We start from the raw sequence: 26,711 nt of genomic DNA, 5'->3' as shown, positions 1-26,711 counted from the left end.
GATGCAAGTATTTCGTGCTGTTCGTAAAAAGAAAGTTATCATCATGATACCACGCAGTATTAGCCCCTATTAACGATTTTCTTCTGTAAATTCGTTAATAATAAACTGCATATATATATTTGTAAGTAATTCTTACGGAATTCCCTTGGATGAGATTAGGTTTAAGAATTTCTTAACATTACGTTCACAATGATGCTCACTATTCACAATTTTGCAATGGAGGATTTATGCATTTCTTTGGCCAACTTAATAGCATAATTAGCAGTACCAGGCGCAGTGGATACTCCGTAACCTCCGTGCCCGTAATTATGCACCAACTGTAACATAGTAACATTATCATCAACGATAGCAGAATACATCCACTTAAATAAATGATATTCCTTCAAAAACTGACAATAGCTGTGGATAATCCATTCACGATCCGTTCAACCTCCACTCTGACGTTGTTTTCTCTATGCGGTCTCAAACCAACCTCTTCCCTTACAACTTTAGCTTTCTTAAGGCCCGGAAGTAAGTTCTCACATCTTTCACGAATCGCTGCCGACTCGTACGGGCAGAGTTTTGTATTTTCAGAATTAAAATTCCTCGAACCACCCAGAGTGACTATACTATTGAAGCCGGGTATAACGTAAGTATCCAATTCACCATAAAAGAACATTTTCATCCACGGCGCCTTTACCTATTTTTGAATACATGTACATATTGAACTTTATATGCAGAATGAGTCATTTGGATAACATAATTTAAATAAATTACACTATATATCAAACAAAGGAAACATACCTTGAGTACTTGACCCCGCATAGAAACGAGATGTCTGTCACCGCATAAAGTTCGTGCCCCGAGACCTGTGCAATTCACAATTAAGTCCCAATCGGGTACAAGTTCTTTCAATGAGTTAATATTTTTTGTCTCCAGTTTGACACCACATTCTTGTAACCTAGAAGAAAACATTCTTGTCAGTCACAATTTTAGAAAATAGTGCTCGATTTTACTTTTTCCGTGCCCATGGAAGCTGTAGTCTACATTCAGTGAGAAGAGTTGTGAAAAATGATCCGTATTTCCAATTATCCTGGACTAATCGAAATTCTTCATCTGTGGCTCTTCTATATATTGGCACTAAATCTTGCATCCAATGATTCTATTAAAAGAAAAAGAAAAAAATGTAATTCTTTCCATCCTGCAAAGATTTATTTAATATGGCAGAATGCGAAAAATATATCTTTCCCACAACTTCCCCACTTTTAACTGAAAGCCTATTTTTTAGTTAGCGCTGTGATCGCTTATCTCGGAATACGATAAAAGGTATTTTAAAAATGATAAACCTTAACAGTTTCCGGAGATGAATTGGCGAACAAATAACCGGAAATTGTGGTTACACCAGCAAGCGAGCCCTCGTCTGTTCTTTGGATATCATTGTAATATTCATACGAATCTCGTATCCATTCTCTATAAAACAGAATTGAATAAAAAAATTCAATTTATGATTTTAGAGATCAAAAGATAATGCAAATCGAGAATCGACATTGTACATCCATCAAGTCTATTTATATTAATAATTAAGAGCCTTTTACTTTAAATAAAATTTTGTTATTATTAATTTTCATCTCAGTTTGGTTTCTAAAAATCATCCCTTGATTTTTCTGCCCAACAACAGCGACACAACACTGTGCAAAATTCATCGTTACTTACGGACCTCGTTATTTCTTCAGTTGGTCCAGAATATGACGAACCAATTCTAAATAGCCCGGCAGCTACATGGCTGACGGTATCATCAAAATTTGAAGCGAGCACTGTAACATCGGTGTTACGCAATTCACGCTTTAATCGCAAGGCTGTAGTTAAACCAACAATTCCACCTCCAATTACGACCGCTTTCATTTTTTTGTTTATTCTTGTCAACAAAAACTTTTGTCTCGTTAAAAAATTTATAAATACCACCTCACTCGTTAACCGTTAAGAGACGTATGGTTTACACAATTTTAAGAACTGTTAATGCACTCTGATATGATAATTAAAATTCTTATCTGTTGTTGCACAGACTCTCGTTATTATACGTACCATAAAACTACCATGACCACAGTCGATAATGCATCGTGTATTTTGGAATAAGCGCACAATACTTATTAAAAGAATTACGTTTATTTGATACAAATCGATATTTTTCAAAAAGTTGTGGGAATTCAGATATTACGGGCAGTTAAAGTTTTTTTTCTTATCAAAGACAAAGAAAAGGAAAACGTTCGACACTGAAAGAAAGGAAAGGTGCATTATACAACGCAAGAAGAAATTTGTCCCCGCGCCCTAAACAATGATCAATTGAGATATGTACAACGAATATTAAAAATTCAGAAAGAATTATTATTTATATATATTGATCAAGATGGCTCTTAGCTTCATTTTTTTTTTTTTTTTTGCTTATTTGTCTTGTCCGTCCTTTAATATGAAACTTGGTCTAATCGTATTTATTCCCCCACGTATGTACAAACTGCGTTCTCAAAAATAAAAAGAGCTCGAATAATTAACGAAAGAAAAGAGAGAAAGAAATTGCATCAAGACCCATTTTTCTTTAAATCTACACCTTAATCGAAGATACTCGGTAAACTACAAAATTAAAATATACAATGATAAATTCATCCCTCTTTCGAGTTCCATTACATTTCCAACAATGTAATTGCTTATTAACAATCGATTCTTCGGGCTCCTCGTGTATATATAAATTACATTCCTGACGCGCGTTTACAATTTTCCATTGGATCTCTATTCTCTCCTTTCCACTTTTTTTCTTCTTTGTATTGAAAAATATATGAATGCAACGCGAATTTGTAGGGAGATGTGGATGCAATGGATTACACGTTGTACGCGCGCTCTCTTCATTCCGAGGGTCGACTAATCGATCGTATCACGAAGAATGAAGCTATTTACAAAAAAACAAACAATTATTGAATTTGTTACTAACATTACGTACATTACGTTTTTTTCTCGTCTATTTTGTTGCATAATGTTCGAATGGTCTCATAGAACCTCTATACATTAAGAAGATTCACACTCACGACTCCTTTTCCCTTTCTCACTCACTTTCTCTTCTCAGAGAGAAGTACCTGTTCGTATATACCAATGTATATCTTTCTCTCCTTCATTTTACACGGTTAATACCTCTAATTTTGTCGGTACACGTTAGCGTAGAATGATATTATCAAAAAAAATACAAAAAATCTTACGCCTTACTGCAAGGTTGTATCGTATAATTAAGAGGGGGAGGAGGAACTAAAAGAGGCAGCGGAGTAGGAGGTGGTGGAGGTTGAACGGAAGAGTTTGAGATTGTGGCCGTCGGTTGAACTTCAATTGCACGACTATTTCCGTTGTATGCTGAAAGATAACTTGGCCAAAGATGCGGCGGTGGTGGAGATCCTGGAGGTGGTGGTGGTGGTGAACGATCTTCCAATTCGTCTGAATCATCCATCATCATCGCTGTTAACGGTGTGACACGAGGTTTCTTCAGTTTTATGATCTTTACCTAATAAATATAACCGATTAAATCTCTAATTACTATTTATTAGTAGTCAGCTAATTGGTAATGTACTCATTCTACCTTATAAAATCATGGAAATACGAATGCAGAAGGATGTAAGTGAAGAGATTCGAAGTATTTAAAAAACTACTAACCTTTACTTTTTTCTTTGCTTTCGGAGGTCGTGTTCTCTTTTCTTGTTTCCTGCTCTTCCTAGAGCTAGACCTTCGGACGTCACGAATTCCGCTTCGTGTAGTCACGGATGTAGGTGGTGGAGGGGAAGGCATATCTCCTTCACCACCACTGGGACTGGTACCTTCTCCAGGTTTAATTCCATCCGCGAATTGCACCGACTTTTTATTTCTCTGCTTCCACTTAATTGACTTCGATTTTGATTTTTTCACTTGAGTCTTTGATCTGCTTGATTTGTTTTCACCAGCTTCATCCCTGCTAAATTCATTCTTATCCACTTCTGTGCCTTCTCTATCTGTATTGTCTCCACTTTCGTTTTCAGGGGTAGATAAATCATCCACATTACCATTGGGAACCGAGGTTCTTCTAAAATATATGTATAAATATATATAAAACATTTAACAAGTTACGATCTAACATAAACAATTGGATACCTGAAACCTGATGTCATTAAAATTCCCTTCAATGGTACTGGTGGCAACTCCGGCCATTCTTTAGACTCTGCTTCAATCTGAATTTTACTCGTTTCATCTAGCGTGATTGTTGTTGTTGTCGCAGTAGCTTCATTGATTTCATTTTTCGATTTGTTCACCTTTGATTTCTCTTCATCTTCCTCTTCTTCTTCATCATCCTCTTCCACTTCTTCCTCATCCTCTTCGTCATCCTCCACCTCAGCCTCTTCCTCCTCTTCTTCCTCCTCATCCTCTTCAGCAGGAACCTCTTCTTCCTCCGCGGAAGTAGAGGTTGCTACCACTGACGTTTCTTCCTTCTTTTCCAGAACAATGGCCGCTTGCTGTTTCTCCGCGTTGGCTTGTTCCTCGCTTTCTCGAAGAGCTTTCAAAACAGACGGGTCCAGAGCTGTACTTTTCTGCTGGTTCGTGTTCTCCGATTGGCGCATATTATTTTTCTCTAACAGTCGAAGGGCACGACGATTGATTCGCTCAATTCGCCTGCGTTCCTTTTCTTTCCTCCTAATTTCACGTAATCTTTTACGTTCTTCTTGTTCCTTTCTACGAGTTTCTAAAATGGCCTCATAATTGTATACTGGCAAAACTGGCACTTCTACAAATTAAACATTTAAATAACACTTCATATGTATAAGTGACTAGACATATTATTCCAAATTTACTTACTCTGTGGTACCACTTCTGTTCTGGAAAATGTCTGCGTCACCGGAAGCGAAACTGGACCAGGAACAGGCACAGGGACGGAAAGAGGTATTGGAACAGGCGACAGAGTAGAAACAGGTGTCGACGAAGTCATGGCGGGTGGAACAGCAGGTACAGGCATCGGGACGGGTACTGGAACAGGTACAGATATAGGGATCGAAGGGACTGGGGATGGTTGAGGGACTGTCGCGGTGTACATCATTCCGCCGGATTGTTCGACCGTCGAGGTCTGTCCACCGCTCCAGTCTAATGATGTCGGTACAACTTGAAGAACATTACCTACGCGCACTACTTGGCTAGAACCCCGTACGATAGGGGCTGTCGAAGAGCTGGCAGACTCCCTGCGTACTGGAACTCCGTTAAAGTCTGCAGGTACTACTTGCAACACATTGCCGACCTGTTTGATATTGTGCAAAATATTTTTAGTGACTTATCGTACAATTTTTCATTAAATAAGAGAAAAATGCAATATTTATGTACTTGTAAAACAGTAGGTTGCTGACGGTACAGCATTTGTTGCTGTTGCTGATTTGGCGATGGATAGCATATGTTCGTATTAAAATTGTCTCCATACTCGTTCGGTACACTTGTACCATCTTGCTGTTTCTTAATTCCCAGTTCAAGTTCTAGCCTACAGAACGGAAGACAGGTTTGAATGACACTGTTGTAGATAGATCTTTGCAAGTAGAATTCGAAACATAATTTTTCACAGAATTACCTATCGTCTAGAGACAAACGTTTCGGAGAACTTGTAGTCGTGTCATCAATGCATGGTGGATAGGTCAAATTATTCTCCGTATAATAATATTCATTTCCAACTTCGTTCTCAGCTGAATACTGAAAACTTGTCGCCACTGTCTCCATATTGTCACCTATATGCATATTAGCGTCTAACACGGACGAATCCCTTGCTAATCCGGACACGGATTGTACGATTGTTTCTATCCGTCTACCTCTTTCAGCACAGTCATCTAAAGTCATATTATCGCGCTCATCATTCCTTTCCCTCGAACTCTCGTTGTTTCTACCTCGACCCATTGAAGGTGACCTGAATTGACAACAAGATTATCTTAGCGACTAACCAACAGGAGAAACAACTTGTTTGTTTTACTGGTACTTAGAAAATAAGGTGTTCGAGAAAGAAATTACACCTGGAGGATCGTAATCGTTCCGCCATTTGTAAATGATCCGGATTCCTCATTCTCGAGGCAGAATTAGACCTAGTCCTTGAACGAGATCCTGATCTGGATCTAGATCTCGATCTTGAACGCATCATCGATCGGGGCCTGGACGTTGATCGAGATCGTGATCTAGATCTTGACCTGGATCGTGACCTTGATCTTGACCATGACTTCGAATGCGATCTGGATCCACGTCGAAATCGGTCATGGGACGATCTAGGTGACGATCTCCTTGGACGTGGTGGAGAACGACCTCTAGATGACGGCGGTATTTTCTCTGCTCTTCGAGCGTGCCCATGTCTGTCTAAATCTACCGATTCTTTTTCTTTCTCCCATTGTCTGTCCCTCCTCGCACCAGGTCTACTTTTCCTTTTAAATATAAAATTTTCAACATTTCTTTTTTAATGTGTCTGCTAACAATACAGTCTTAATTTGAAATAAAGATACGTCTGGAAATAAGCTATGTGCTTTAAGGAAGTCCACGAATCTCTGACTTGAGATACGCGTCTTTAGTAAATATTACTGATAATGATACCTGTGTTTGAACTTTGATGAAGGACGGAATGGACCTTCCATAATATCCCGTTCGATACTATCATCCCTATAATAAGCTTTTTCCTCGTAATCAACATCTAGATCTTGACCGTTTGGATAAGAGTCCAGAGACTCGTTTCCATCGCGGAGAATATTCTCCGACTCGTATGACCACATGGATCGATCTGCTTCGTCTCCACGAAATCTACTATCTCTATGTCTGTCAGATTCTACGTTTCTCTCCCTTAGCACTTCTACTGCATCGTACGATCTACTTTCCTTTTCCCTTTCCGCACAGCTATATTTTCTTCTGTTCCATTCATCGCGATCTCCTTTTGTAGATACATGTTTCTTAAAATGTTCTGTAGACAGTAAAGATTAATAATATCAGACGAAGGAGTAAAAGTTAAAATAGTTCAATTTTTTAGATATGTTTGTAAAAATATGTATCTACATAAATATTCACAATTTACTGGCAAATATCAAATAGGAAAATAAACCTTTATTGTATGTGGCAGTGTTAGGTCGAGGACTTCTTGTTGATCTTTCCCTTCTATCATCAATTCTGGATCTATCGGGTCTGTCGTCGTCGATTCTGTTCGATCGCTTTTCCCTACTAGAAGAAGCTACAATAGATTCTTCTTTCCTTTTTGGACTTTTGCTTCTGCTTCTACTCCAGCTACGACTGTGACTTTCGCTACGACTTCCCTCTTGATCCCAGGAAGTGCTTCTTCTTTTCCTACGACTTCCGCAAGGGCTAGATCTTCTCCTACTTTCGCTATACTCCTGTTTCAAACTCCTTCTGTCTCCTCTTTCTCTATCATCAAATTTCTTGTCTCTCTTTTCCCTACTACGATCGCTAATCCGCTTATCCTCCCTGTTCTCTTTTCTACCAGGACTCCTCTTCTGTTCTCTACTTGGAGATCTTATCTGGCTCTCCGTATCGCTAATATCTTTACTGCTGACTGCTCTAGACTTCTTGAATTCTTCTACTTTGCCTGTTTTATCGATAGATTTATACTCCTCGAAATCAAGTTTCACTGCTCCTGGTGAATCCGACTTCGTGGTAATAGACGTCTTCACCGTTATTGACAAATCTTTAGAGTCCACCTTGACATCCGTTATAGTGATCTGCTCAGTAGGAACGATTTCAGTTATTGGCGCTTCAATATTGGTTTTCTTTTCACAGTCAATTTTAAATTCAGCTGAAGGTTCCTCACATGGTACATCCTTTACGTCGTTCCTCACGGCGTGCGATTCTCGAAGCTTTTTCTGGATAGTTAATAGAGCTGCAGCGTGCTGTATGGGATCATCTGCGATCAATTTTGTCTTCGTACGTTCATTGTTTCGTCGAACTAATAGTTGTTTAGGAATTAACTTGAGCGCGGCTTTCCCCTCGTTCGTTTCTTCTTCTCCTTTGACACTGGCAGATGAAGATACTGCCTCGGAACTTTTGTTACTTGCCTTCCCACGCGATTCATCGGATTCGTATTCTGCGAATATATCCATTCGTAGAGATTTGTAATTAGCATTGGAACATAGTTCATCTATCGGAAGCATTTGATCCTCCATTTTCTGTACTCCTAGCATTTCTTCAAATTCATCCTTTGCTGCTACAAGCTTTGCATACTTGCTATCTCGATACTTTATTTGAAGAGGTATGTTAGGAACGGGTTCTTCGTCAGACTTGATTAGCGCTTCCTTCTTTGGCTTCTCCTGAAGCTGATCTTTTTCCAGACTTAAGGAACTTACGTGACTGTTGTTAAAATCTTCAATCTCCTGAAAAAAGAACAGATTTTTATAGATCTATATCCAACGTAAAAAACCAGAATGCTCAAATAAGAGTTCTCAGATACTCGAGATTCAGAAATTCGCAGACAAATAAGAGAGCTAATTTTAACTTGTTTAGAAATATACCTCGGACTTCTGGGATGCAGCTGGAGAACTAGGACTATACAATTCTACATTTTTGTTCTTCAACTTCACGTCCAGCTCGTATATACCCTTCAAGTGTTCCGCAGTGCGTTGCTCTTTCGTAGATGACAGTTCCTTCACTTTATCGGAAAACACATCTCTCTGGGTACCGCTCTCCAAACTTCTCATCCGCGACTTGCTTCTATTATGTTCCTCCGGAACCCAAGAAGGCTCTAACAAATTCACATCTTGAGACTTTCTAGGAAATAATTCGATAATATCAGAACTGGAGTTTTTTGACGTAGACTTTCTCGTCTGCTCTTCAACCATACAAACGTCCTCGTCTTTAATTTTGACCTTGGGTAACATCGTGTCACAGCGGTCCAAAGATACTCTGCGCTCAAATTTGTTCACTTTCGTCCATTCTGCACATTCCTCCTCCCACATAACAGGAGCCTTCAACTCTATCTTCTCTTCAGATTGCGACGCCATATCCCAGCGGCTCTTTTTGTTTTTCTTGGCAATAATAACATCATTTTTCATCGACGCATCTGTTTCTTTGCTGATTGAGCTTACTTCTTTGTGACTATTGTCGATTTTAGAAGCACTACTGTCTACAATCTCTTTTCTCTCACTTTTCTCACGCAAGTACGACTCCTCCTCGATATCCCACTCATCCTTCTTCCTTTTGTTTTTCTGTTCAATGATCATCATAGCTTCCCTCTCACCTTCCTCCTGTTCTTCCTCCCAGATCCTGATTGCGGACAGTCTGTCTTGCCTTCTTTTACATTCTCTTAAAGTTTCCTTTTCTATAGAAATATATGTGTCCGTCTTTTTGTCGTATCGAATCTCTTTCTCCAGTTTCTTCGAAGTACGTGAAGATTTTTTCTTATTTATCGTCAAATCAGGTACAGCTTCCAGGCTGTCGACTTCCCATTCGTCCGCAAGTAATTGCCTCTTGTTCACTTCCCTTTCGAGCTGCGTCAACGACGGGACATTCAACGTATCGAACTCAGTCTCGCCCCATTTCTCTTTCTTCTGTTTCTCTAACTTCTTCGAAAGCTTCACTTCATCCTGCATTATCTGCTGTGTCATACGTTCGCTTTCTTTCTCCCACTCGGTCAGAAATTCGCTGCTATTCTTCCTCTCTTTCTCCCGTTTCCTTTTCTTCTTTCCCTCGCCGTCCTCTTCCATCTTCAAACCTCCTTGCACGGCTTCCTTGCCAATATTCAAGCATTTTTCTTTAAAATGTTCATCCTTCTTGCTTCTATCTTCCTTCTTACTTCTTTCATCTTTCTTTTCTATTTTTCGAATGTTCTCTATCTCAACGTTTTCTACTTTCTCAACGCTGCTTTTCGATATTTTCTCCCCTTTTTGTGTCACTATTACAGATTCCATTTCCCACTCTTCCAAGTAACGTTCGTCGGTCTTGCTCTTCTTCTCATCATCTTTATGCGTTTTGCTAGGCACACTGCTCTCAGGAATCACTTTCCTAACTAATTCCGATTCTTTGCTCCATATATCGTGCTTTTCAATCGATCTCTTTCTGCGTCCGCTCTTCGCCTCATCTTTAACCTTCTTTATCGGTACCTGCGATCGTATCAGTTTTACATTTTCCGGCGATGATTCTAAAGAAGACTTTTGTATCGTTTTCACTAGGTCTTCGTTATTCTCTCGTTTATCGGTATATTCTTTTTTCTGTTTCAACTTTTTACTGGACACCTTCCGTTTTTTCTTCCTTCTGCCATCAGACGAATCACTGCTACTAGAATCCGTACTTACTTTCCTCCTTCTTTTTTTCTTCGCTTTTGCCATTCGCTTCGCTTTCTTCTTTCTTTTTTCAGCTTTCCGTTTTTTCTTTCTTCTTTTCTTACGTTTATCATCCGAACTGGACGAGTCGCTACTACTGCTACTACTGTCGCTGCTATCCGAATCTGAGAACGAGTCCGAATCGTTAGACACCTTTCGTTTTCTCTTTTTTCGTTTCACTTCTTCCTCAGAGTCGGAAGAACTCGAGGAACTCGACGAATCACTGCTGCTAGAAATCATCTTTTTCCGCTTCTTCTTCTTCTTTTTAGGTTCCCTAGAGTCGGAATTCTCATCGCTTACACGTTCCACTTTGATTCGAACGTTCTCCCAGTCGCTTGGTATCGATTTAGAATCTTCTGATTCACTTTTATCGTGCGTCTCTTTGCTACTTGCTCTTACACGTTTTTCAACTTCGATATGGGAACTGCTTGAGGACATATGGTCATTTTCGATCTTTGAAATTTCCTCCAAACTCTGTCGACTTTCTTCTTGCATCACCTTATATTTTTCCTCAACTTTAGTCGTGTCGCTTTTATCTGATTTCTCAGATACACTACGCTCTTCGAATAGGTAATTATTGTCTTCGGGTAAATTGGTTTCTATATTGAACTCATGATAACTTAAAGAGTCTGGAGGTTTTGTCAAGTTTGGTGAAAATTCCTTGGCTACAGGAATATCGCTACAAACCATTTTCATAAACTGTTCGTATTCCGATGCTAATTTTTCATTCCCTTCAGAGTGCAATAAAGGAGATGTTGATTGTCTATCTACTTTTTCAACTTCTGAAATCTCGTCTTCGTTGATTTTCTTATCGTTATTGGTATCTTCCTCCAGCACACTTAATTGCGAAGAAAATTCCTCCGATTCTGAAAGAAATTTCACGCGATAAATCCCAAGTCAATGGAAGTACATTGAAATTTTTCAGAATATATATCAAAATATATTAAATATTTACCTTGTTCCGGAGTAATGTTACTTGATTTTACTTCACTTTGTTCTTTATCGGCGCCATTGGGTGATCCGTCTTCATCTTCGCTATCCCACTTCGACCTGGGCAGCTGTACATTGATGGGCCTATGCCAATTGGTATTTTCACTAGACTTGCATATGCCTGTTTTTGGATACCAGTTACGTACATGTTGAGATTGTTCTCCTTCTGCATCATCTCTAGAATAGTTAAAATCTGAATGGGTAAAGGAAAATTGACAAGATAAGAGATAATTTTGATATACCGTGTAAAGTCTGCCTCGCATATCTCTCGCATTTTTTCACGGTGCTCGGTTGTAACTGATTGCCAGATCTGCTGACGGTTAATAAAAAGGGAGATACGGGGATTTTCAGAATAAAACAATAGAGGTCTTCCTCGTTTAGTTACTTTTATAGATTCAGGAGGATATTCTTTAGGACCGTCGATCCCTTCAGCGATAAAGGCATAACGTTTCACACGACAATAATTTAACATTAGTAACTGCTCGAAGTGACGCAGATAATCCTCAGCTGTTCTGTAATAAATATATGTTTCAAATATTTAATCTGTAATAAATATATCTTTCAAATATTCAGTATTGTGCAATACCAGAGGGTAGAGAATTTGATGTACTAAAAACAATTAGACAGCAGACAAACCTATTCTTTGTTGTCCGTTCTGAATAATCGCGCTTTCTAATATCAATAATATCATTGATAGTTATACCACACTTCTTTAACTCTGCCCATGAACAAGAATTCATAATATCTTTCTCTTTTCCTTTATCTTTGTCCTTTTCCTTTTCCTTTCTATCTTTAACTTCAACAGTTTTTTCATGTAAATCATTTCCTTTCTCTTTCAAACTATTCTTCTTTTCCTTCATTCCTTTTTTCTCGCGAACATCTTCCCACTTATCTTTTTCATTATCCTTTTTGTCTCTCTCATCATCCCTTTTATCTCTATTCTCATCATACTTATTATTATCATCTCGTTTATCCCTATCATCTCTTTTATCTTTATCCTTTCTACGTTGTTCTTTATCATGGGAAACTTTATAGTACCGTTCTTTGCTACCATTGCAATCCTTCGGCTCTTTACTAACGCTATCTCTTCGATCATCTTTCGTTCCTCCATATCGCTTTCTTAAAAATTGAAAATGGCAAATAAAAATAATAGGAATACAACAACTCATTGTTTATTATATATAAACGATAAATGTTCCAATACCTTTCAGAATATTTATTTTCGACCGACGATTTTGAAGTGCTCTTACGGGAAACGCTAATTTCATCTTGTCTACTTCTATCTCTCATTATCTTTACATTTTCTAATAAATTCTGTACATTTCTATTCATATAGCTTTCTTCATCTAAACTAGCTGTAAAATAATCTAGTTATTACCAACAATTAACTCTTAATTTAAAAACATACTAAATACCTGCAGCCATAGCTTCCGCCAACAACATTTTACTTTTGGATTCTTCTCTTCTAATTTCCTCGATAGCCAGAATCTTTTCTTCTATATAATAATATTGTTGCATCACAAATAAGTACATATTCTTAACCCTTTCCAATGGCTATTCCAAACATTAAATATGATACAATAATATGAATAACATTGATCAGTGATATAAAAAGAATGAAACTAAATTGGCTACAATTAACTTGCTAGCAGAGAATAACAATTTAGAATACGTGTATACATTGAATAATTTGGAAAGGGTTAACATAATTAAATACATAAGTTATATATCTATCAATGGACAGTACCTGTTTTCTTTTTTAATTTACTACCACTTGAATGACGATTATGATACTGTATAGAATCTGAGTCTATATTTAACCCTATGTTCGAATCATTTTGTGAAGGTTTCCTATTGTCACCCGACATAGTTTTAGATTTAGAAACTTTGGTAGGATGTGTTTGTAATAGATTGGATTTATTCTGAACTTTTGGTAACACATTAAACTTATTAGCGAACGCCATTAATCTCTTTTTGGCTTGCACTTTTCCTAGCACAGGCTTAAGTAATTTGGGACTCTCCAACCTGGGTGTGTCTCCATCACTCACTTGACCCCTTGTACTATCTGGCGTTTCTGGCATTTGTATATCAATCAAAGATATTGGAATGTCTGGTGTTGGTTCCTCTGGAGCATAAGCATCCTCTGATTGTGACATTGCGTTAATATTTCTCTCTTCTGGTTCTTCTACGTATAAAATTAATGTCACGATAAAATAAAGAACAATCAAATCAGCCTATTTAAAAAGTATAAATATGTCTAGGTAGAAAAATATTACCTTGAGCAGGATCGATTACATCTGTCTCTGTCATCGACAAAGCCTTACTTAATCATGCATATAATTTATACAAACATTAAAAAAAAATTCTCATGCTTAATTTATGTCAGATTTTATAAAACATATATAATTTACAATTCCGCCCAAGATAATTATGTCTTCTTGCACAGTAATTACAACTGAATTGTATTAAAGGGAATTAGATAAAAAAGATAGATGATCAACGTGTATCCGTATTTCATTATATAGAGAAAAGGAATAAGAAAAAAATCGAAACACTCACTTTCATACAAAATACGAACAAAATAAATTACAAACATTCACACGCAAATATACGCGCGAGAATTATATTGAGAATTGGCACAGACACAATCACATGATGTATACAATCGTCAATAATAATTTCAATGAATAATATTCATTATTCGAAATAATTCCGGAATTCAATCGACAGATTGGTAAAACTTTAAAACATCGTGTCAATCGAAACCATTTAAGCATGTTTTTATCAAGGAAATCTCGAGTAAAATAATAGGAAGTATTCAACAGTACTATTTTCGCGTATACTTCGTAAGGTTACCATAAGCGCGTTTAAATTCACGCAGAACATTATAAAATGATCACCATCCAGTATAGTACGTAAAAATATACGAGATCTCCAAGAAATGTTTAAAGGGAGCCAAATATCGTTGGTTACAGTGTTGTTGGTCGTTACGAGAAACTTACTTCATGCCGAATGCTAGGTAACTGACGTATACATGTCAATCGCGACAAAGACAATAAACTATTGTGAACGTCACACAGTGGGTTTCTCGGTTCTACAATTATTTTTAATTCCGCTGGTCCGTTTCTGTGCTCGTACAAATCAAACAGAGCTAATGCGTGAAAAGCGTCAGACATTTTAGTCAAACGACAGGCCGGCAACTATAGATGCTTTCGCCGATTCACGGTGAGAAACAAGGATGCCAATAGTTGAGGAATAAACGAGAATGCCATCGTACTATACATATTTCAATTTCATAATTATTTGAATAAAAAATATTTGAAATATTTCACGAGTCTGCATTCGATGTAAAGAAATCTACTTTGATATTTAATTCGGAACGATGTATTTTATATGCCATGCACTTTAATTTAATAGTATCTATATCTATAATGAAATTGTAAGGAGCTTTAAACAGAATATTTATAAAAATTATTTCGTATACGATAGTAAATTTAACAATATATTTTATACATGCAACGCTACGTGTCTTTTCATTCTATTCTTACGTTCGCTATAATAATTTAACGTTGCTATGTTCAAATATTTCACAATTAACTAATTTAATGACTTCCTCGCTGTTGTTCACTTAAAAATTAATATATATCGAAATGACATCGTCGTAAAATTACGCGTTTGTAATATGTACTTGAGTATATAGTACTTAACACGCGTGAACATGCGTGTATCGCATAATTAACGCATGCATTAATCTTCCATTTCAGATGGATCACCGCCCATTGCTTTCCAAAATGCGGTAACTAATTGTTCAGCTGCTATTCGTCTCTGATTTGTTGGCAATAATGCCGCGTGTTCTTTCATAGCCCTCAACTGGCAAAACAGTTCACCAAAGTCTGCATTTTCTTCGCCCATAATTCCATCTAAAAGAAATACAGTTTATATAAGTTGGTACATATTATTTTAATAAACTCTGTATCGACTAACCCAACATGTTCTCCATTGGTAATGTTTCTGTGGAATCTTGGCTCAATTCAATGTTGTCAAATTGTTCTTCGACTTCATCAATGCTAGGACTTTGTTCTTCTCCATCTGATGGTTTTCCTATGAGATTGAAATTCATTAGAAATGAATAACATTGCTTATAATAACATAAGTTTAAGTAAAGTAGATCTGGAAAACCTTTGAGTATCATATTTGGCCACATATGAGCATGTAAAGCTTCAATAATTCTCTCAATACCATATTTATTATTTTCTGGATCTGCTTCTGAGGCATCTATGTCGGGCCTGTTTAATTCAATTAGCTCGAATCTGTTTTGCAGACACCATTTTATCACTGAAATATACTAAGCACATGCTTAATGTTCCATAACTTAATGGAGATTAAACACGAATTGTTATTTTCATATACCTTTGTCTTTAACACCACCGTCTGTTATAAAATTACAGGAGAACAATAACACTTCAGCTTCTGCCAAGGAAGTGATTAAGCATGACCATTCTTTTAAATTTTGTTCTGCATTTTCCTAAAGAAATTAGCGCTGAAAATTATTCGCTCTACTGGAACACCTTTCTTAAAAGTTAAATATTTCTCTTACTGCCTGTGGGTCATGATATACAATCAGTGCTTCGACATTGTCGATTGGAATATCTGGAGTAGGAATTTCTGTGACACATATTAATATCTGTGTTTTGTAATATTTATTTTGGATATTCCATAAATGATATTCAAAATGGTCTTGGTTAGATAATTTTTCACCGCCTATATCTACAAAGAAAAAATAAATTAAAGTTGTTGCAATGCAATTTTTATGCGACCATTTAATTTTTTTATTTTCTTATAAAACTTCCTAGAAGAATTCATTTATCATATTATTTAATATGATATAAAGTGAGAACGATGAAGTTTCGACTTACTCGAAGCAATTTCACTAGCTTTTCCTTTTTCAGTGCTAATTATTAATAACCGGGGTAAATTCATTGTGATGAAATTTCGTGGTATTACTAACATTCAATAATTTCTAGATATAATGAAAAGCTTAAAAGGCTGTTTACTAGAAATTTACGATTTTAGGTTATGATTACGATCTCTGCATATATATTAGTTAACATATAAATATGATATGCTAAATAAATAAAAATAGATCACTCTTCTCTCATATACTACGATATCTTTTTCTCTGTATTTCTATGTTATAGAAGGTAAATTGTATTATTTTAGACATTGATTCAACTCCATTTTATAATGTTTTTCGTCATGGACGATCACGATGATGTTTACTATTTGATCATCAAAACAGCTAGTGCCATTTTGACTATTTCTATGTACTTGTTACTTTCCGTAAATGTTAATAAAAAAGTATTATAAAATAATATAATTTTAGCAAATATAATTAATATCAAGGTGTTTCGTTTTTTTAATTTCATTACAGGTTAATTGTTTGTAACAAATTTTTTTTGTACAATACTACTAAGGGTTCTTATACATTCTTTGATTATATTTTAAAATAATTAATTTCACATAATTAGTAATGTGTGCGATTAATAAGACACAAATTGTGTAAACGTATATTGATTATTAGATTTATAGCAATACATGAACTTGCAAATACATATGTGGCCATCAAATATAAACGACGCATTAATACACTTCCATCCGGATTACTTATAGAATTCATGTTCAGATTCGTCTTTCTTAATATTATTTTTGTAACCCTTTTCAAAATCTTTCGCTAAGACTATGTACCGATTCTCACGAACCGCATGCATCCCCGCCTCCTGGCAAATCGCATTAATATCGGCGCCAGAAATTCTGTCAGGCCGTGCTACATAATCCTCGAGGTCCACTTCTTCACTCAAATTCATTTTTGCAGTGATAGTTGAAAAAATTAAACGTTTCTGCCGACGATCAGGTAAAGGAAATTCGATTTTACGATCTAATCGGCCTGGACGTAATAATGCAGGGTCTAATGTATCAGCTCTGGAACAAAAAGAGCAAATTATCATTCCGGCGAGAGCTATTATGTACGAATAAAAAGGAAGACGAAAGCCTTACCTATTCGTAGCCATTATAACTTTAACATTGGTAGTCTGATCGAAACCGTCCATTTGATTTAACAATTCTAAGAGAATACGTTGCACTTCACGATCAGCACCAGTTTGAGCATCGAATCTTTTGGTGGCTATAGCATCAATCTCATCAACAAAAATTATAGCAGGCGAATTTTCCTTGGCTAAACGGAAGACATCTCTGACCATTCGCGGCCCTTCACCTAAATATTTCTGTACAAATTCAGATCCTACTACGCGAATAAATGCGGCTGAAATATAACAATCGTATGATTAATTTAGACCATTCATTCAAACATTTTGAAAGTACAGAGTATTTCTCACAGTTGAATAAATTTTTACCTGTAGTATGTCTAGCTACAGCTTTTGCAAGCATAGTTTTTCCACATCCAGGTGGGCCATACATTAACACACCCCTTGGTGGGTCAATTCCAATCTGTTTGTATAATTCAAAATGAGTTAATGGAAGTTCAACAGCTTCCCTAATCTCTTGTTTCTGCATGTCCATACCTCCAATATCGCTATACTGAATATCAGGTTTTTCATCTGCAAAACAATATAATACGTAAAAGGATATTCTGTAATCTTTTTGTTAACTGTGCATAATAAAAGTAAGAAATAAATACCTGCTTGCAACATTGAGATGCTTGAATCAGCTTCTGGTGGCAGAACATCTACCAAAGCATTGCTATGTTTATGAAGAGCTACACTGGCAGAAGGCTTCAAGAGCTCTCTGTCGATCGTAGACAAAATCCGTACATAATAATTAGATCCTGTAGTAGAACCTACAATACCAGTATTTTGATCTACAGCCTCTAAAAATTGTCCAATGACCAAAGGAACACTTTGTATGCGTTTTACTTCCTCCTGAGCATGTAAATATTCCTTTTTCAAATTACGTTGTTCATCTTTAATGTATTCTTCTTGAACTTCAAGAAATTCCAACATTCTCTGCAGTTTCTATAAAACGTGAAATTCTCATCATAAAATTTGTTTGTTAAATACATATACTACCAAGATATAGGTATAAAGACTATAAAATGTGTATTTCTTTTTTTATACCTTATACTTGGTATACAGATCTTCAACGTCCAATTCATCCCCAGCACCAGTATAGTGACCACTTACTGGCTTGCAATCCATCTCTCCAACATCCTACAATTTGATGAAAATTTTAATTTCATAGCAACAGATAAAAAATATGAATGAAAATTGAGGTTATAGAACGGCTAATTTTCAGTTTAATCGTAATTTCGAACCATATTTTCCAATTCCAATACAAATACGAACAAAAATGGACATACCTTGTCGGGCAGTATAACACTCATCTCATCCATTGTTTTAAATACCACTTCTTTAGTGAATTCTAACCGAACATACGAATTAACGAATGACTTGAGATTTTTGAGTGGATTCACTTTGGATATGGTATGCGTCAAGGATGGCTACCATTAACTACTTCATCGATTGAAGAAAGGAACCCAATAAAAAAATATATATATATGAAATGTAAACAATTTTATTACATCGAGTAATTAAACATTCATTCAAAATTCTATTTCATATTGTTAACATTAATTTATTTTATACATTTATGTATATTTTTACGTGAATAACTCTAATTTATAGGAACTAGAATTTTTAACAAGCAGTCACATGTATGACAAAACAAATTCCCTATACAGTCAAACTCTTGACGTCTTCAAGATAGCTTATCTTAATGCTCGACTAATCTATCTGCAAACTACATAATTTAAGGTTATATGTTTACAAGGTATCGCAGCCGGGAAACGTATACAATTTGGATCGTGTGCGTAATATAAAAAGTTTTGTTCTTCCAAATTTCTACGTACGTGCTATGGTATGTTATAAAATTATATTATTTATATTTTATAAAATTATATCATATATAGTACCTTGGCGTTTGGATTAAAAACAAATTTGCAGATAATCGGTGGGGGAGAGAAATTATACGTAGTTTAACGTTAATTTCACGAATTTCTTAAACAATGGTGATGGAAGAACAGCAATCAGATATGGAGCTAGACTCAGAAAGAGTTCCCGTACCCCAAGTACAAAAGTCAGTGAAAAATGAGGAGATAGAACCTGTTAACGAAGATACAGGCATTTCTCGAAGAAAGCCTAGACTGCGGAAAAAGGCACTGCATGCTGCTATAGTTAAACAAATGGAATTTTATTTCAGTGATGCAAATTTAAGTAAAGACAGATACTTGAGTAATTTAATTAAGCAGAATCCATGTAAGAATCGCCTAAGCTTTACGTATACATATGATGATTAGCTCAGAAATTTTCAAATCTTTAATCTTTTTTATTTGAAATGTATTGGTTATTAAAAATTTCAGATATAGACCTCAATATCTTCCTCACATTTAATCGAATGAAGGAATTAACTACAGATATGAACAGAATAGCCAAAGCTTTACAAGCCTCTTCAATATTATCGTTGTCCGAAGATAGAACAAAGGTTCGTCGTATAACACAAGTAATGCCAAAAGAGAACACAGATGAATGTACAGTTTATGTACAAAATTTACCTCCAGATACAGACCATGAGAGATTGAGTTCAATATTCTCTCAGTACGGTCAGGTTGTATATGTTTCGATCCCACGATTTAAAAATACTAAAAAGATAAAAGGATTTGCATTTGTGGAGTTCAATACACCTGATGAGGCCAAAAAATGCTTGAAGGTAAGAGAAACTGCATCTATTAGAATCTTTGCAATTTTTATATTATTACTATCACATGTTTTTTCCAGACGTATCAAAAGAAAGGTTGTGTTTTGCCTTCTTACACAGTTCCTGATGAACTGTTAAGTATCACTACCTTTGATGATGCAGAGAAAGATGTAGTATTGGGAAGGAAGCAAGAGAAATTAGATCAAAAAAGTAATTGTATTGAAGATATTGTTGATAATGAAGAACAAAAAGAGGTTGTAGCAAACAAAAGTAATAAAAAGGAGAAAGAACATGTAACTGTTAATAGTACTTCAGAAAACCAGGAAAATAAAAATATGAAAAAAATGAAAAAAAGAAAATTCAAAGATATAGAATCTTCAGACTCAGTTGAAATAGATGAACAAATGTCGAATGAATTGATAAAAACCAAAAAAAAAAAGTCTAAACTCTCGAATCACATTGATGATGAAGAAATGGAATCAAGTAATGAAAAACTTAATGATGCTCCTTTAGAAGGTATGTCACAAAAGACAAATAAATGTACGAGAGATGTATTAATGAACGACGCGCAATCGTCAGAAAATTGTGATGACAACGAACAAATAATGATTGATGATACTACGGTTCAAACTAACGACGAACATGAATATACAGACGAAAAAAAAAACAAACGGAAAAAACGAAAAAAACGTAGTAAAATAGAAGATTTCAATTACACTATGGGATTACAAGTAATGGCGAAAAAAGACTGGAAACATCTTAGAAATAAATACTTAGAATTACAAAGAAATAAGATGAAACAGTTAAAACAGCATCTAAGAAATGCACGATGGAACCAATGGTCGAATTATTGGAAAAACAAATTTGATAAGGAAGAAAATGATGAGAAAGACAAAACGAATAAACAGCATACTACGAGTACATGTCGTTTCTCTTTCACGCCGGGAGTTATAGTTAAAATTGAAATGGATAAACCATGTACAGATCCAAAAGCTTTTAAGGTATATATGCAGTTATCAAAATATGAAAAATACATGTATACGTATTGTATACAATATTTATATATTCTTTGTATAATTTTAGATGGATATAAAAAATAATAGTTCGGTTAAATATATAGATGTTGATGATGGTTCTTATCTTGCTTATGTAAGGTGTGATACAAACGAAGCTGCACAGACATTTATACAAAAATCTAATGAGGAAAGGCTTATGACAATATTAGAAGGTAAGAATAGATTTTTATGTATGTATTGATAGATAGTAACTTCATCACTGTTATATACATATATATATCACTGTTTAGGTGAGGAAGAAAAAATGTACTGGGACAAAATCTTGAGCGACAGAGAAGAAAAATTGAATAAGAAAGTCAAAGTCAAACAAAGGGGGAGGAACAAATTACTAAAGAAAGCGGAAAAAGAACTTGGGAAACATATCAAATTTGATAAAGTTTAAATCTAGAATACTTTCCTGTGAATTATATTTGATAATTGTATATAAAGCAAAGCACAGATAATGATAAATATTATTTAATACGATGTTGATGAAAATAAATCATATATTGTTTTCATTATAGTTTTCACAGTTGTATATCTTAAAAGTATTTATATTTCTAGTCCCTTCAGTGAAATGAAGATATCCTCCTCGCTTAATATGTCTTTACATAAAAAATCATTATAGTCCTTTAGTTTTTACCATTTTCCCCTTCCACGACCTCTACCAGAATCGCTACGTCCAAATCCGCCACCTCCTCCACGTCCTCTGAAACCACCACCTCCGCCGCCACCACCACCACCACTCCTACTTCCAAAACCTCCACGTCCAAATGATGGTCTACCACCACCTCGACCACCACCACGTCCTCCACCTCTTTTCATTCCTCGTCCACCTCCACCTCCTCTCTTTTCTGACCCAGGTGGTTTGGGTAAAAACCTTTGCAGAGGTAGTAACTTTGCTGGATCTATGAATAGCTATAAATCATAACAATAATAATGAATATAATATTGTAGTCGACTTTAATTTATTCTCATAAATATAAATGTTATACCTGTGTGTCTGTCTGGAAACTAGATGCTTTTATATTCTCTGACAATTTTATAGACACATAATAATCCCTAATATTACCAAATATTTCATCTATTTTTCCAATTTGCTGCTTATTTTCCGTATAAATTGGAGCGTTAAAGAAAGGTACTTGTTCTATATTCACTTTAGCAACTAAGTCATCTTGAACTGGCCATTTGTACTGACCTAATGGTGTCACTTGCTCTGGTGGGCCTTGGTCGTATCTATAATATAAAATAACAAACCTTGTGTACTTTGTACTTGTGCTATTTACTACAGATTGTATACGTAATGAAAAATGATTTAATAAATTACCCTCTTCCACCCTTATCACCACCACGTCCTCCACGAAAACCTCCTCCACCTCTTCCTCCACGGAAGCCACCACCTCCACCACCGCCTCTACCAAATCCACCACCTCCACGACCACGAAATGACATTTTTCACTTTGCGATTACTAAAAGAAATAATATTTAAAATACCTATTTTATGAAGCTATACAAGCATAGTATGAACCACGTGCCTAACCTGTAAAAAGATAAAGACAATGGAAAGAGAAAATTCTTATTTATACTCAATTATAGGCCAGTTCGCATTATTCGAATTATTAATTTCTCGATATGTCAGAATTGATTCTGACACTATATTAATTATATGTATGTTATTACAATACGTAATTACAAAGTGGCGGCATTTTCTTCAAAGAGTTCAACACGTTTCATACTGTTTACAAGATTACGATACTACGCATGCGCATTGTGGGTTGATTATAACCGTATGCATAACCTCACAGTTACTATTCTATTTAAGGAAAAATTATTATATTTTTTTTGTTTGTTTTAAGATAGCAACTTAAAAATAAAAATTAGTTTGTAATAATGCACTTTATTGTAATTCAATAAATAGTATCTTGAATTAGCGTTTCATATGACATTAAATAAACACAACCGACAACTGTTTAATAAAAAGTAGCTTGATCTAGTTTCTCATTGGTTAAGCGCAGTCGCCGAATGTAGTTGATCACAGTGTGTTGTGAAAATAACCATAAACATCCATGGTTGGACCCTCCTATTAAATATAACCTAAAAGACTGGCGTAATTACTATTCATGTTTACAGCACAGCTGATTTCTTCAATTACGAGAAATGTTTATTGTTTATCTATACGTAGAATCTTTAATAGTGAAAATTTGTATCATCGAATAACCTAATTCTTACATAAAATAACTAGCACATAAAATCAATACAAATTTCTCATTTTTTTCCATAATTTATGTAAGAAAAATTGTCGCATTTTGTGCTGAAATTGTCTGTTTACACGAGAATCGTGAAATAATGAAAACGCGCAAAATAACTAGGTAACGAAGGGTCTATAGAATCTGGCGTAGCAGACGTGTTGGCATTTAGTGTTTCCCGTCGACAGAAGGGCGCGTATGTCATAAAGCGTATGCAAGTGCACGTGAGGTGACCGTCTGCTAGACAGATCGGTGGCTAGTCGTACGAGCTTCCTCGTGACGTTCCCCTGGGTAGTTTTGAAACTCTTGTTTATCTGTAAGTTCCGCGTGATTATGTTACAAAGACCGGACGGTCACCGGACGGCATTATGTTCACGGTATTTCGCATATTACTAATACTAATCCACTTTTCATGTGACTTGTTTGCCGCGATTTATAATTGCTATATGATCCTTCGTCGTAAGTGTTTCAAACTCTGGCACGGTGAGAATTTGAGGACAGAAATCGAAATGATGTTGTACTCCGCGAGCAAGGTGAAAAAATTACCGAGGCACATAGTGGTTGTTTTCGGCGCGAAGGAAGACACTATATTCGACTGTGTACGAATTATCGGATGGTGTATTACACTTGGTATACCGTACATCAGTTTCTTTGACATCAGTGGTAACGTTCATTTTCGTTTCTCACTTTGTAATCTTGTTATTGTGATCGTATTCGCTTTATTTTGCAAAGTGTGATTCTTTTTACTCTATCATATGGATTTATCGAACACGTGAAATTGCTGTCTCAAATCACTTTGCGTTATCGACGATAAATTTACTTTTTTATTCTAATGCTATTGTTGTCGATCGTTATATTAGAATATTAAGAGATACTTTTCAACATTAGTCATTTCAGATCCATGATATTCATGCATTGTTCAAACAGAATTCGAACGATAAAGAAAACTAGATACAGAAAATATACAGTATTGTATTTTAACAAAAGTTAGGAAAATAATAGTTCTGTCAACAAAGTTTGGAGTACTTCATGACTGAAATCCCGTTTTTAAACCTTTATTATTTAGATTTCCAACACAAGGTTAAGCTTTTATGTTGATTTATTTCATTAATTTTGTATGATACATTATGCAACTAAATCAACATACCTTAGTATTCTTAACATTTCTATGTATGTACATATAATTATTTCATGTACGTTTAACTTCTATTCTAACCTTAATCAGAAACATGTACTGGCATTAGTATAATATTAAAGTTTTGTTACTTATATTTTTATTTCTTACATATTTCCAAATAAATGTTTCCTAAATAAGTTTTGTAAGATTCAAGACCTAATAGTTTAATAATATGATTTTAAATTATTAGTTATAATACTTTTCATTTGGTTGATAATAATGATGTAAGATCCTTCCAATTTGCAGTTAGAATCTATGCATATTCATTGTTTAATCAAATGATTCATTTACTTCATTTATTTATTTATTTATTTATTTATTTTTATTATTTTAACCTACTTATACTATAATCGTGCAAGAAAAATAATTTCTTAAACCTTGTAACAACTCTTATCAAACTGCTGATTGTATTATCTACTTTATTTTACTATTACTCATTCATATTTGTCTTTTTATGTAATATGCAGTACTGTTAAAAATTGTAAAAGAAGTATACTAAACGTATTTGATTATTATATTTGATTTTTTATCATTTTCCTTAAAATTTTAATGTAGACATTAAAATCTTTTTAACGTAAATATTTTCTAGTTAGTTTACGATATTTTAACAAGGTATGTTGCTGATAACACCATGTTTGTGACTATAATTAATTACCATGTCGTTATTACAGGTTTCTTAGTTCGGAATGAGAGCCTGTTGAAATACGAATTAGCAAAGAGGCGGCCTGATTTGATGGAACACGTCAATTGGGGTAAACCAAACGTAGGATTTACGCGCAATGGAATATGTGGTACATTTTTACACGAATCAAATAAAAAAATTTGTGATATTTGGATGTCTTTAATTTTAAATGTTGGTAGACCTGTTAATAAATGAGTTGTTCTTTGCAATTTACAGCTTCCAAATCAAAAACACGGGTATCTTTGCTATCATCGCTAGACGGGAAAAATGAAATAGTATCGCTAACAAAAACGTTAGCGGAGGCTGTCGTCACTGGGTCGATTAAGCTAGAAGAAATAGACATAGATTTGCTTGATGAAAAATTAAATTCTCGGGGAATTCCGGATCCTGATATGGGATTAATTTACGGCCATGTACGTTCTACGTACGGTGTTTTGCCATGGCAAACACGAGTCACAGAATTCTTGTAAGTCCAACTTCTTTATTTATATTTTTTAACTGTCCTTAATTTATATTTAACATATACAATGATATATGTCTCACTATTTTCTTTCTTTTCCTTTTTATTCCAGCACGTTACCTTCACATGACAGCCTAACTGCAGAGGACTTCACGTGTCTGTTAGAAAAATACAGTAAATGCCAACAAAGATTTGGGAAATAACTGGAATTGTTGTTCTTCATTATATAAAGCTTTTATACCCCCCCAAAAAAAAACAGCAAAAAGGAAACAAACAAAACGAGAAATAGTTTTTAAAGAGACTTTTTACAAAGACTGAACTTAAAACAATTTACAGATACTATTTTACAAGTGGTTACGTGCTAATAAACTTATAGAGGTGAAACTAACTATATGTGTGACATAAGTGTCGTTCTGCGAGCTGTTTTTAAAGTGTCCCGGCAAAGACGGGTTTAGGTAGCTTAATTTCAAAGAAATTCTCATAAATATAGGGAGAAGAAGATTCCACAGAACTTTGTAATAGTGAAACGTCTTAATTGTATACTTAATTATGCGAGATCGAACAATTATCTTACCATAAGATGTTAATAATATCGTCAGAATAAGGGAAACGTGATACTTCTATTCTTTTCTTAATTAAAGGCCTTTGTTCATTTAGCTCGAGTATATCAAGATAATATTTTAACGTTATTTAAGCTGAGTGTGAACGAGGGTATTCCGCTAACACATACATTTATGTATATATATAATTAACTCACACATATTCGTCTGCATGCAGTTTTAAAAGATAATTTTAATAATGAAAGGATATTGATTTAAACGCAAGTACAAATTTAATAAACTTAGAATATTAATTACAAGAAAATGTTCTTGGAGCATCATACGTTGGTAGATATTTTAAAGTTCAATTAATATCACGTTTCTTGTATTTTCATTTTGTATTCCATAAAGAAAAAAAGAAGAATTTACGATTCTGTAAACAAAGGTACATTGATCGCAATGTAAAATTGAAAATTGAGCAATTGT

The 26,711-nt window shown here is 35.0% G+C and overlaps 7 protein-coding genes across 16 annotated transcripts; 2 read left to right on the top strand and 5 right to left on the bottom strand.

Moving 5' to 3' along the window:
* Positions 1-90: 90 nt before the first annotated feature.
* Positions 91-1,951, bottom strand: Daao1 (D-amino acid oxidase 1). Its single transcript, XM_076897460.1, has 6 exons — positions 1,697-1,951; positions 1,326-1,449; positions 996-1,141; positions 784-940; positions 395-679; positions 91-317 (listed from the first exon to the last, which is right to left on the bottom strand). The coding sequence occupies exons 1-6, from the start codon at positions 1,879-1,881 to the stop codon at positions 204-206; spliced, it is 1,011 nt and encodes a 336-aa protein (XP_076753575.1). The 5' UTR covers positions 1,882-1,951; the 3' UTR covers positions 91-203.
* A 499-nt stretch (positions 1,952-2,450) lies between these two features.
* LOC143425012 (uncharacterized) lies at positions 2,451-14,436 on the bottom strand. Of its 6 annotated transcripts, XM_076897446.1 has the most exons (18): positions 14,303-14,436; positions 13,349-13,485; positions 13,048-13,222; positions 12,716-12,796; positions 12,505-12,655; positions 11,937-12,419; positions 11,543-11,812; positions 11,266-11,477; positions 8,505-11,176; positions 7,088-8,366; positions 6,589-6,949; positions 6,024-6,422; positions 5,591-5,920; positions 5,353-5,503; positions 4,837-5,269; positions 4,138-4,765; positions 3,667-4,069; positions 2,451-3,517 (listed from the first exon to the last, which is right to left on the bottom strand). In XM_076897446.1, the coding sequence occupies exons 2-18, from the start codon at positions 13,454-13,456 to the stop codon at positions 3,218-3,220; spliced, it is 8,436 nt and encodes a 2,811-aa protein (XP_076753561.1). In that variant the 5' UTR covers positions 13,457-13,485; positions 14,303-14,436; the 3' UTR covers positions 2,451-3,217. The 6 variants fall into 6 exon arrangements, with proteins under 6 accessions (XP_076753561.1, XP_076753560.1, XP_076753559.1 ...); XM_076897445.1 differs by having other exon boundaries at positions 13,048-13,485; XM_076897444.1 differs by lacking the exon at positions 14,303-14,436 and adding an exon at positions 13,577-13,610 and having other exon boundaries at positions 13,048-13,485.
* A 362-nt stretch (positions 14,437-14,798) lies between these two features.
* Positions 14,799-16,581, bottom strand: LOC143425055 (alpha- and gamma-adaptin-binding protein p34). Of its 2 annotated transcripts, XM_076897516.1 has the most exons (6): positions 16,217-16,581; positions 15,898-16,067; positions 15,711-15,825; positions 15,480-15,635; positions 15,285-15,401; positions 14,799-15,220 (listed from the first exon to the last, which is right to left on the bottom strand). In XM_076897516.1, the coding sequence occupies exons 1-6, from the start codon at positions 16,308-16,310 to the stop codon at positions 15,048-15,050; spliced, it is 825 nt and encodes a 274-aa protein (XP_076753631.1). In that variant the 5' UTR covers positions 16,311-16,581; the 3' UTR covers positions 14,799-15,047. The 2 variants fall into 2 exon arrangements, with proteins under 2 accessions (XP_076753631.1, XP_076753629.1); XM_076897514.1 differs by having other exon boundaries at positions 15,285-15,635.
* A 274-nt stretch (positions 16,582-16,855) lies between these two features.
* Positions 16,856-18,840, bottom strand: Rpt3 (26S proteasome regulatory subunit Rpt3). Its single transcript, XM_076897857.1, has 6 exons — positions 18,673-18,840; positions 18,431-18,523; positions 17,995-18,328; positions 17,711-17,914; positions 17,355-17,619; positions 16,856-17,279 (listed from the first exon to the last, which is right to left on the bottom strand). The coding sequence occupies exons 1-6, from the start codon at positions 18,703-18,705 to the stop codon at positions 16,961-16,963; spliced, it is 1,248 nt and encodes a 415-aa protein (XP_076753972.1). The 5' UTR covers positions 18,706-18,840; the 3' UTR covers positions 16,856-16,960.
* Positions 18,841-19,104: 264 nt separating this feature from the next.
* Positions 19,105-21,644, top strand: Larp7 (La related protein 7). Its single transcript, XM_076897545.1, has 6 exons — positions 19,105-19,229; positions 19,316-19,627; positions 19,732-20,078; positions 20,147-21,067; positions 21,150-21,294; positions 21,373-21,644. The coding sequence occupies exons 2-6, from the start codon at positions 19,378-19,380 to the stop codon at positions 21,522-21,524; spliced, it is 1,815 nt and encodes a 604-aa protein (XP_076753660.1). The 5' UTR covers positions 19,105-19,229; positions 19,316-19,377; the 3' UTR covers positions 21,525-21,644.
* Positions 21,610-23,108, bottom strand: Gar1 (Gar1 ribonucleoprotein). 2 transcript variants are annotated; one of them, XM_076897547.1, is made up of 4 exons: positions 23,082-23,108; positions 22,449-22,590; positions 22,117-22,357; positions 21,610-22,039 (listed from the first exon to the last, which is right to left on the bottom strand). In XM_076897547.1, exons 2-4 carry the CDS (start codon positions 22,571-22,573, stop codon positions 21,761-21,763), a joined length of 645 nt encoding a protein of 214 aa, XP_076753662.1. In that variant the 5' UTR covers positions 22,574-22,590; positions 23,082-23,108; the 3' UTR covers positions 21,610-21,760. The 2 variants fall into 2 exon arrangements, with proteins under 2 accessions (XP_076753662.1, XP_076753661.1); XM_076897546.1 differs by lacking the exon at positions 23,082-23,108 and adding an exon at positions 22,662-22,894.
* Positions 23,109-23,414: 306 nt separating this feature from the next.
* Tango14 (transport and golgi organization 14) lies at positions 23,415-26,305 on the top strand. Of its 3 annotated transcripts, none has more exons than XM_076898095.1 (5): positions 23,416-23,744; positions 23,832-24,030; positions 25,216-25,335; positions 25,443-25,692; positions 25,799-26,305. In XM_076898095.1, exons 1-5 carry the CDS (start codon positions 23,736-23,738, stop codon positions 25,887-25,889), a joined length of 669 nt encoding a protein of 222 aa, XP_076754210.1. In that variant the 5' UTR covers positions 23,416-23,735; the 3' UTR covers positions 25,890-26,305. The 3 variants fall into 3 exon arrangements, with proteins under 3 accessions (XP_076754209.1, XP_076754210.1, XP_076754211.1); XM_076898096.1 differs by having other exon boundaries at positions 23,418-23,683; XM_076898094.1 differs by having other exon boundaries at positions 23,415-24,030.
* Positions 26,306-26,711: the final 406 nt, after the last annotated feature.

Source organism: Xylocopa sonorina, chromosome 7, assembly GCF_050948175.1.
Source record: "Xylocopa sonorina isolate GNS202 chromosome 7, iyXylSono1_principal, whole genome shotgun sequence".
Classification (NCBI taxonomy): domain Eukaryota; kingdom Metazoa; phylum Arthropoda; class Insecta; order Hymenoptera; family Apidae; genus Xylocopa; species Xylocopa sonorina.
The sequence above is the reverse complement of the archived record's forward strand: the minus strand, read 5'-3'. Positions and strand labels throughout refer to the sequence as shown.

Excerpts from the sequence above, each read along its gene's own strand:
- Daao1 (XM_076897460.1), bottom strand. The coding sequence starts at position 1,881 with ATGAAAGCGGTCGTAATTGGAGGTGGAATTGTTGGTTTAACTACAGCC. Across the intron at positions 680-783 it reads TGCGGGGTCAAGTACTCAAG|GTAAAGGCGCCGTGGATGAA; the intron begins GTATGTTTCCTT and ends ATTCAAAAATAG. Across the intron at positions 318-394 it reads ATGGATTATCCACAGCTATT|TTGGTGCATAATTACGGGCA; the intron begins GTCAGTTTTTGA and ends ACTATGTTACAG.
- LOC143425012 (XM_076897444.1), bottom strand. The coding sequence starts at position 13,610 with ATGACAGAGACAGATGTAATCGATCCTGCTCAAG. Across the intron at positions 11,177-11,265 it reads TAACATTACTCCGGAACAAG|AATCGGAGGAATTTTCTTCG; the intron begins GTAAATATTTAA and ends AATTTCTTTCAG. Across the intron at positions 3,518-3,666 it reads AAGCAAAGAAAAAAGTAAAG|GTAAAGATCATAAAACTGAA; the intron begins GTTAGTAGTTTT and ends TATATTTATTAG.
- LOC143425055 (XM_076897514.1), bottom strand. The coding sequence starts at position 16,310 with ATGTTAGTAATACCACGAAATTTCATCACAATGAATTTACCCCGGTTA. Across the intron at positions 15,826-15,897 it reads TATATCATGACCCACAGGCA|GAAAATGCAGAACAAAATTT; the intron begins GTAAGAGAAATA and ends TAATTTCTTTAG. Across the intron at positions 15,221-15,284 it reads ACCAATGGAGAACATGTTGG|ATGGAATTATGGGCGAAGAA; the intron begins GTTAGTCGATAC and ends TATTTCTTTTAG.
- Rpt3 (XM_076897857.1), bottom strand. The coding sequence starts at position 18,705 with ATGGATGAGATGAGTGTTATACTGCCCGACAAG. Across the intron at positions 18,329-18,430 it reads ATCTGTATACCAAGTATAAG|AAACTGCAGAGAATGTTGGA; the intron begins GTATAAAAAAAG and ends CACGTTTTATAG. Across the intron at positions 17,915-17,994 it reads CATCTCAATGTTGCAAGCAG|ATGAAAAACCTGATATTCAG; the intron begins GTATTTATTTCT and ends ATTGTTTTGCAG.
- Larp7 (XM_076897545.1), top strand. The coding sequence starts at position 19,378 with ATGGTGATGGAAGAACAGCAATCAGATATGGAGCTAGACTCAGAAAGA. Across the intron at positions 21,068-21,149 it reads CAGATCCAAAAGCTTTTAAG|ATGGATATAAAAAATAATAG; the intron begins GTATATATGCAG and ends GTATAATTTTAG. Across the intron at positions 21,295-21,372 it reads GCTTATGACAATATTAGAAG|GTGAGGAAGAAAAAATGTAC; the intron begins GTAAGAATAGAT and ends ATCACTGTTTAG.
- Gar1 (XM_076897547.1), bottom strand. The coding sequence starts at position 22,573 with ATGTCATTTCGTGGTCGTGGAGGTGGTGGATTTGGTAGAGGCGGTGGT. Across the intron at positions 22,358-22,448 it reads GGTGATAAGGGTGGAAGAGG|ATACGACCAAGGCCCACCAG; the intron begins GTAATTTATTAA and ends TTTATATTATAG. Across the intron at positions 22,040-22,116 it reads GTTTCCAGACAGACACACAG|CTATTCATAGATCCAGCAAA; the intron begins GTATAACATTTA and ends TATGATTTATAG.
- Tango14 (XM_076898094.1), top strand. The coding sequence starts at position 23,736 with ATGTTCACGGTATTTCGCATATTACTAATACTAATCCACTTTTCATGT. Across the intron at positions 25,336-25,442 it reads TACGCGCAATGGAATATGTG|CTTCCAAATCAAAAACACGG; the intron begins GTACATTTTTAC and ends TGCAATTTACAG. Across the intron at positions 25,693-25,798 it reads ACACGAGTCACAGAATTCTT|CACGTTACCTTCACATGACA; the intron begins GTAAGTCCAACT and ends TTTTTATTCCAG.